Here is an 8,833-nt window from a genome sequence, read left to right as displayed (position 1 = left end):
CGGGAAGCGGGCGCGCGCTCCCTCCCGTTCCCTCCGCCGGGGGGGGGGGGAGGAGAAGCGGGGGCGCGCGTTCTCGAGCTGCGTGCTCGCGTACGTCGCCGGGCTTCGGCTGCGTCCGTCCCGCCGCCCGCCCGTTACCGCCGCCGCCGCCGCCGCCGCGCTTTCCGTTCGCCGGCCGCCGCCTGAGGGGGGCCGGGGCCAGCCGCCGCCGTCGGAATGCCGCGGGTGTACATCGGCCGCCTGAGCTACCAGGCCCGGGAGCGCGATGTGGAGCGCTTCTTTAAGGGCTACGGGAAGATCCTGGAGGTGGATCTGAAGAACGGGTGAGGAGGGCGGCGGAGGGGCCGGCCGGGGGGCTGACAGGGCCGCGGCGGTGGCTGGGAGGCCGCGGGGACGCGAGCGCAGCACTCGCTGGGCGCTAAGCCGCCGCCGGCCTCCTCCGCTCCGCCATGGCGGCGGCGCCTCGGGGGCGCGGGTAGGCCCCGGCTCCCACTGCGCCTGCGCGGGCGGGGGTGGTGGCGGGATAATGGGGACGGAGGCCCGGGTTAGGCTAGGGCTCCGGGCGCCGGGCGCCGGGCAGGCCTGGGTTTCCGTCAGCTGGACCGCGCGTCCGAGGCCTTGTTCGTCTCCGAAGAGAGGCGGGCCTTTCCCGCTCTGGGGCTGAGCAGGTGACGGTTCCGACTCTCTTCTCCCTGGTTCCCAGCCTGACCAGCCTGAGGCTTCCCGGCGGGTGTTTCTGGGGACAGGAGCTCTGGTGTTTTCGTGTGGCACTTTTTGGGCGGGAGACTAGTTTTAGTAGTGCAGTGGCAGTTTGTTTCGAAAGTACTGTCTTACCGCGCTGAAAGCCTTGCCCGATCCCTTTACGAGAGTAAATTAAAGCCCTAGCTTGTTATCTTGGGGGAGTCCTTACAGAGTTTCCACGTTGTGGGTTCTGCTCTCCAACTTGCCAGAAAATGATTGCTGTCGTAGGATTTGTTGAGTGGGTAGGGGCCATCCTGGCTAGGTCTGCATCGGCTGCTGGTGCAAGTGGAGACACATCTCCAAATTGCCTACTAACAGCTTCCCCCGTAAGGTCTGGGCTTGTATTCCTAATCTCCTTTGGCGAAACAGGGCTAGCAGAGGCTACCAGGTTTCTGGGAAAACGGGTGAGTTGCCATGCCAGGTGAATATACGAGCATCTTTTGCTTGGGAGCTGAGAAATATTAGGTAGGACTTGAAAGGTATTAAGTACCAGAACGGCATCAGAAGCACTAAACCTTGGGTGTTAGAGGAACCCTTGGTTTTGCTGTGTTTGTTTCTTGCTTGCTTTGTTTTTTAGACTTTGCGTTTAGTCCAATGAGACCAGTAGTAACTGACATTTGAGAAGAAATATATATACCTTAGTATGAGTTGCATAGGAGCCAACACGTTCTCAAAACTGTCTGGATTTCAAATTGACACTTAGAAGAATCTCCTTGCTGAGAATAAGACTTTGATAAATTGTTTATGGATGCTGGATTCTATTCATGTAGACAATTTTTCATTTTCGGTGTACTCAACAATTCTTAACAGAACTTACCAGATGACATGAGAGGATTGTTTTTGTGACACGTTACATGTGAGAGATTAACTCCCCCCTTTCCTCTCCTTGCTGTTCATTTAAGTTAACAGAATAACTTTTGTGGGGAAAAACATGGTGTTTGGAAGCCAGATAAGTCTGAGTCAAACCTGGCTCCTCAGTTTTAAGTTTCTTTGAGCAAGTGACAGCTTCTCTGAACCTGCTTTCTCATTCATAAAAGGAAGGCCAGGTAGAAAAAGTATGAAGCTTTTGCCAGCTGCTGTAATAAGAGTCATTAGGAAGCATCTTAACCCCTTTAGTGTTTGGTAACAGTATATTTGGTAAGGTCTCTTTTCTCAAGGAGTGGGTGAGAGCTGAAAAGGGTAGTAGGGCAAAACTGATCACTTGATCGGGTTACTAACACACCAACAGGATACCCACGACTGCACTACATGAATTGAGGAAGGAGACAGAGCTGTTCCTGACTAACCTGTTATGATTGACATGCATTTTGAATCAAGGAATGCTTGTTCTCACTTAAAACTCAGCCAACTAAAATGTAGAATAGTTTACTAAAATTGATTTTCTTTTTTATTATTTTTACTTTTTATGTGCATTGATGTTTTGCTTGCATGTATGTCTGTGTGAGGGTGTCAGATCCCCTGGAACTGGAGTTATAGACAGTTAAGAACTGCCATTGGGTGCTGGGAATTGAAGCGAGGTCCTCTGGAAGAGCAGTCAGTGCTCTTAACCACTGAGTCATCTCTCCAGCCCAGAATAGATTTTTCTTAAAATGAGCTTTGAAGTATGGATTACTAGGGCTTGAAATGAAGGAAATGCATTATGTTGGAATTGGTGAAGAAGTGGTCCAGTAAGGACCAATTATAACAAATAATCTAGCTGGGATCAAACCTCAAGAAGGACCTAGAAATTTAACACCAGACCAAAAACAACTATTAAAAGTTTTACACTAGGCTGGGCGGTGGTGGTGCGTGCCTTTAATCCCAGCACTTGGGAGGCAGAGGCAGGCAGATTTCTAAGTTCGAGGCCAGCCTGGTCTACAGAGTGAGTTCCAGGACAGCCAGGACTACACAGAGAAACCCTGTCTCGGGAAAAAAAAAAAAAAAGTTTTACACTAGGGGGGCTGGAGAGATGGCTCCATTGTTAGAGACACTGGCTGTTTTCCCAGAGGACCTGGGTTCAGTTCTCAGTGCCCACATAGGAGCTCACAACTGTCTCTTCATCCAATCCTGGGGAATTTGACACCTGTCCTCAAGCACTAGGCAGGCATATGGGAAACAGTTACACATGCAGCCAAAACATCCATACACATACAAATAAATCTAAAAGAATTAAAATAAAGGTAAATAATAATAAAAAAATTTAAAAGAGTTTTACACTAAATTTTAAGTCATGAATAGAATTCAGACTCTGAAGGAAGCATGGAACAACTCAGGGAAATTAAGAGGACAGACACTCTCAGAACTTCAGCTGCCTAAAGTCTTTTAGGAACTTTGTTCTTATATTGCCAAGTAATGGATGGTGTGCATGAAATCCATCATAGATCAAGGTTGGAATAAGGAATGGAAAGTTATATCTGGGTTTAAAAGCATGTGACAGACACTAATTCCATGCAGTGCAACAACCTAGCATCATTCTGAACTCATTGCAAAGGAAAATGACTTCCGGTAAGAAGATGTGCTGGGAGGCCTAAAGGAAGCAGTAGAACAAAAAGAAAATGTGGCTGTGAGTTGTACATAGTCTTAAGGTTGGGACGGTGGTAGATTTCCTTACAGGGAAGTGTCTTTGAATGTTTCTGGATTGAAACTCTAAAACAGATTTTAGATTAATGGGGCTTTATTAGGTAGCATACTTTATACTTGCAGAATGAAGAGTTAATGTCCAGAAAAGGATTTTGTGGCTTCTTTGGATCTGGGGGAGAGGCATACATGCAAGCAGTTCAACATTTCCTTGCCTGCTACTTTATTATGCCAGGCAACCTGCTTCTGTTTTAGAGAACTTGGGAACAGATGGTTCTTTTGGGGACTACAAGTATGATGCAAAATTTCCCTGGGGCCACATTGACCATTCATGATTGCATTAGAGTCTTCTACATTCCTACCTGCCTGATAAACCACCTGGTGCCACTTTGGGCAAAAGTGGACCAGAGGGAATTCTGGGAGTTTAAAGGAAACAAAACTACTAGTACCTTTCAGCTTTATGGTAGTTTTTGTTGGCTTTGATTACGTGTGGATTGTATCAATTTTCTTTTTTTATTAATCACTTTTTTTGTGATACGTGGAAGTTTTGTTTTTTTTTTTTTAATACAATTTCTCTTTTGCCACAAACATCTTGTAGTTTCAGCCACAGACCTCTTTGAGTAAAACTTACTCCATCCTTAAGTGATTTACCTACCTAATAGCTAGAGTAAGTTCCAAATTATAGAGTAAGTAAGAAAGTAAGATTCTTTCTTTAGCTGGCTAAAGCACTCAAGGGAAAATGATCCTGTATTTGACATGACAGTGAAGTGGTAGACCATTGCAGTTTCAATAGGAAACTTTAAATTGGTGGGGTTTTGGGTTTTTTTTTTTTGTTTTTTTTTTTAATTCCTGGTATTACTGGATAGTTTTTGTCTCTACCTTTGTTTAAAATTGAAGTGGTGTGGAACTGGGGGCGGGGAAATGTTTAAAAATCTTGCAGTGAGTTAGATTCCTATCGTTTCCCTATCCCTGTCACTGGGCTTTATTTGCTGAGAGGAATCTCTGCCACCCCCAGAACCTACACAGGCATTTTCTCCATGGACTGAAGCCTTTTCAGGAGCTTGTTCTTTAGAGGGAGAGTGAAGGAGGTCTAGTTAAGCTAATATTCCAGATTATGAATTTTTGGTGAGTTGAGCCACTGCCAAATGGCAGGTAAATGGGGCACTGCTTAGTGATGACACAGGGTCTGGTTTCCCTTACTGAAGCCCCACTTGCCATTACAGTCTCCCACTTGAACTTGTGTCTCAAGTATTTGAGTCTGGTAGGAATTTGATTCTGTGTTTATTTACTGTTTACCTAACAAGAGAGTCACTTTGTTAAAAGAGTTCTCCAACAGCCTTATACATAAAATATAAGAAGATTCTTTATACAATCTGGGCTGTGGTGGCTGACAAACTCAGGAGGCAGAGGTAGGGGAGCTGTGCCCAGCCTGGGCTACAGAGGACTTCCAGGACAGCCAGGGCTGCACAGAGAAACCCTGTCCTTATAGGCAAAACAAACAAAAAGATTCCTTATTCACATTTTTTTCTTCAAAATACAGTATATTTCCCATTATGATGGTTATGCTAACTTTTTTCTAACATAGAGAAAGGAGGATGAAAGGTCATCCAGAGATGGCCCTGCCTGTGATTGGGGCCCACGTCACCTCTACAGCTTCCACACATAAATTTCTTTCTTCCTTTTATTTTGTTTTTTTGTTTTGTTTGTTTGCTTTGTTTTTGAGACAGGATCTTACTGTGTAGACCAAACTGGCCTCGAACTCAGATTCTCCATCTGAATTTCCTTTCTGAGAGTGCTGGGATTAAAGCTGTGTGCTACCATGCCCAGCTATATATACATATATTCCTTGTTTTTCTTTCCTCTTTTTTCTCCCCCTTTTTTCAACCAACTTGATCAAGGTAGCACATTATTGCCTGTTTGCCTAAAAGTCTGGTCTGTCTGTCTTTGTGAATATTCTCTAACTCCAGCAACCTGCCTTGTATGGTGAATTGTGTTGTGCTGGGTAGGGATCCAATCCCAGGCTTTCTACCACTGAACCACACCTCCTACCTCTACAGTCTGATGTTATAATGATTATATAGCAATACTACATAGAAGTTCTATTTAATGTGTGCAATTAAAGCTAGGTTAGAAGACATTTAGATTACTTTCGGTTTTCACTATTTTATGCATATGTAGCACTGAAAAATAATTCTTTATGTAAAACTTCTTGCATATTTTTAGGATTTAGGTGTAAAAATAAATATGCATTTTTATGTTTTCTGGTAGCCCTTGGTTTCCAAACCAGTAGGTTGTGTGCTTTATCCAATTTTATGTATATGGGTGTTTTCCCCACATGGTTGTCTGTACCACATGGGTATCTGGTGCCAGAAGAGGCTGTCAGATCTCCTGGACAGTGTTATAGACAGTTGTGAGCCACCCTGTGGTTGCTGGACACTGAACCTAGGTTGTCCGGAAAAGCAGCCAGTGTTAGTAACCACTGAGTCATTTCTCCACCTCCGTTACCTCCCTTATTTAAGAACTCTTGATTTCTGAATTTTCTACTAAACTTTATTATACTGTTTTTAAGCACTGTGGGTTTTTGTTTTGCTTTTTCCCCATTTAGCCTAGGAGAATTGAGAACTTCACAAAGTAACTTTTGACTTAGACAGTATGTATAGCTTGTAGGTAATTTAGACAATGTAAAAACCAGAAAAGAGATGCCAAAAGTCTTTAGAGGCTTTCTGATGATATACTATGGTAATCCTATCATTTAGCAGGCTGAGTCAAAATGATTGTGTGTTCAAGGCCTGTCAGGTATAACAACCAGACCCTGTCTGGACTGGATAGTGCAGTCTGTCTGGTTAGCCTCAAACCTACTACGTAAACAAGGATGACCTTGACCTTCTGATATTCCTGCCTCTCCCAAGTGCTGGAATTATAAGATGTGGTCCACCTTTTTCATTTTATGCAGTGCCAGGATCAATCTAGAGCTTCATGCATGCTAAGCACCTGAGGTATATCCCCATGTGTTGTGTGCCACTTTTTCTACTTTGGCTTGTGTGATGTTGTTGTTGTTGTTGTCGTCGTCGCTGTCATTACGTTGAAATCTTTACTGTTGGTTGCCTAAAATTCTTTGTCTAGCTGAGTTGTACTTTGCCTTGCCATTCCCCCTAGGCTGTCCCCTAATACTAGCTCTTATAAACAGCCCTGTATTGAATGTCATGCGTGAAAATCTCTATTGGCATTGTGTCTTAAGACACATTTCATGGAGCAAAATTCATTAGTCCCACAAGAAATGAACACACAAAGTTCTTAATGCATGATGGTGTGCACTTTTAATCCCAATGGACAGAACCAGACAGATCTCTGTGGGTTCCAGGCCAGCTAGGACCACATAGTGAGACCCTGTTTTAAAAACGAAAATAACCATACCAGTTACAAGAAAAGCAGGAGTGGCTAAGAGTGCTTGTATCATGGTATCCTACTGGTATTGAGCCATGATGCTATTTGACATCTTTGCTGCTTGAAGTGATACTTTGGGGATCTCTTGAGCCAGGAGTTGAAGGCCAATCTGGGCAATGTAATAAATGGGTCCCTGTCTCAGAAAATAAGAAAAGGACAAGAAAATAATAAATCCTGTCTCAAAAACTCAACAAAGCTAGCCAGGTGTGGTGGCTTTCTCTTGTAGTCCCAGCACTTGGGAGTGGAAGCAGCAGAATGAGGAGGACAACAAAGTTATCGTTGGCTGCTCAGAAAGTTTGAGGATAGCCGGGATTCGTGTGATACCTTGTCTTTAGAAAAAGAAAAGGAAAGGAAAAGATGGGCCCCTGGATGAGGTAATACTCTGTCATTGTTTTAATAGTTGTGTAACTATTACAAATGCAGTCCATTTTATTATGTTACTTCTTCCCAAAACATGGGAAATTTAAACTCTTCTGAGAAATCACTACCAGGAAACAAGACTATAAATTGTATCTAAGGACTTCTAACATAAATTATCCTGTCTCAAGTTCTCTCTCCTCTTGGGTGCCAGACCCTGGTTTGTGTTATGAATGATCATTACATGCAATCATTTGGTCATGACCTTTTAAAACTCTGTTCTTTGTTTAGTGTCTTGTTCTTCCTTTTCTCTTTGAGATGAGCTGCACGAGGGTGCCTTTTCAAAGCACAGAGTGTTGACTGGATAATATATGTGCTTTGGGTTTGTGGAAATTTGAGATGCATCTAGGTAACTTTACACAGACAATTGTATTTTGCAGTCTCAAAAGGAAAGTGCTTCACATATCTGAGAAAATATTAGGAGTGGTATTTATAAATGTGTGAGCTAACACTGAACTCTAAAAACTAGAAAATATTAACAACTTCATTGTATGGTTTTTTTTAATCCATTTCTGGGGTGGTAGCATGCTATATGGCACATGTGTGGGAAGCACGGGAAAACTTGCTGGAGTCAGTTCTCTCCTACCTTTCCTAAGATTCAACTCAGGCTGCCAGGCTTGACCTTTAGCCATTGTCCTGTCTCACAATCTGTATAGTTTCTGTTTCAACTAACTGTATCAAAGTACTATAAACAAATGGTATCCCTGGCTTGTGCTAATATGAAAGCTGAGACATGTGGTTGACAAGCCAAGATTATGGGATGAATTTTTGAAAGCTCTGGAAACTGTGGGTTATTTTCATTCACATGTCAGCCATGGCATTGCATTGACAGTTAGGCTTTTCTCCTGTTGCTCCTTTTCTGCCTACAGGGGTAATATGGGTTCCCTGGCCTGGTTACCCTGTAGTCTTTTCTAGAGGCTTCTAATTGATGAGCCTCAAGTGAGACAGGTCGTACTTTGTGTAATGCTGGTAAAGAATGGATGGGGAGTGGGTAAGCCTCTGGCTGTCTTGGCTACCTGGAGCAGGATGTGTGTCAGTGTCAGCACACATTCCAGTGTCCTGTCATCCCTGCAGCCTCTAATCTTAGAGTATCCTTCAAGTGAAGGGCTGGGTGGTGCTCTGGATTTACATTCCAAGGCAAGCCCCACATAGGCCAGAGGTGAGAGCCAAAGACTTAGCAGCTAGTACCAGAAGAGTCTCCAAGACCTAGAGAGAGGAGGGGGACTGAAGGAGCTTTGAAAGCAGCCTGACAAGGTGGGCAACACTCGGGGCATATGTCATGTGGTGCAGTGAGGCAGTACGAGCTAAAAGAACTTGAGATTTTTGTAAAAATAATGAAATGGCCAGTTGGGGGAAATCTGTCTCCAAGAAATAGCACTGCATGGACATCTTTAACAAAGTTGAAGTGGAAAAGAATAGAAGACTGCTACCCAGGGCAGTTAAGAGCAACATGTAAACAGCAAGATGGTCCCAGAGGTGTGAGCTCCATTAAGCTTGTTAGCACCTAACGACCTGCTCCCTGCATTGTTGGAGCCATTCTGTGTGTGGCTTTGCTGTAGATTTGGATAGCCCTGTTTGCTGAGTATATCCTTGTTTTGGTGAGTGGACATAATACACATGTGTCCCAAGAGATGTGTTCTGAATTAGTAATAATGAGTACAGTACACTTGTTTTT

The 8,833-nt window shown here is 43.9% G+C and overlaps 1 protein-coding gene across 1 annotated transcript in view; it reads left to right on the top strand.

Moving 5' to 3' along the window:
* Positions 1–186: 186 nt before the first annotated feature.
* Srsf4 (serine and arginine rich splicing factor 4) overlaps positions 187–8,833 on the top strand; it is a 29,445-nt gene continuing 20,798 nt past the window's right edge. The window contains exon 1 of the mRNA XM_034502052.2: positions 187–323. Within this exon, the coding sequence (XP_034357943.1) occupies positions 217–323 (107 nt within the window). The 5' untranslated portion in view covers positions 187–216. The remainder of the gene's footprint in view (positions 324–8,833) is intronic.

This window comes from Arvicanthis niloticus, chromosome 5 (genome assembly GCF_011762505.2).
Source record: "Arvicanthis niloticus isolate mArvNil1 chromosome 5, mArvNil1.pat.X, whole genome shotgun sequence".
Classification (NCBI taxonomy): Eukaryota; Metazoa; Chordata; class Mammalia; order Rodentia; family Muridae; genus Arvicanthis; species Arvicanthis niloticus.
The sequence above is the reverse complement of the archived record's forward strand: the minus strand, read 5'-3'. Positions and strand labels throughout refer to the sequence as shown.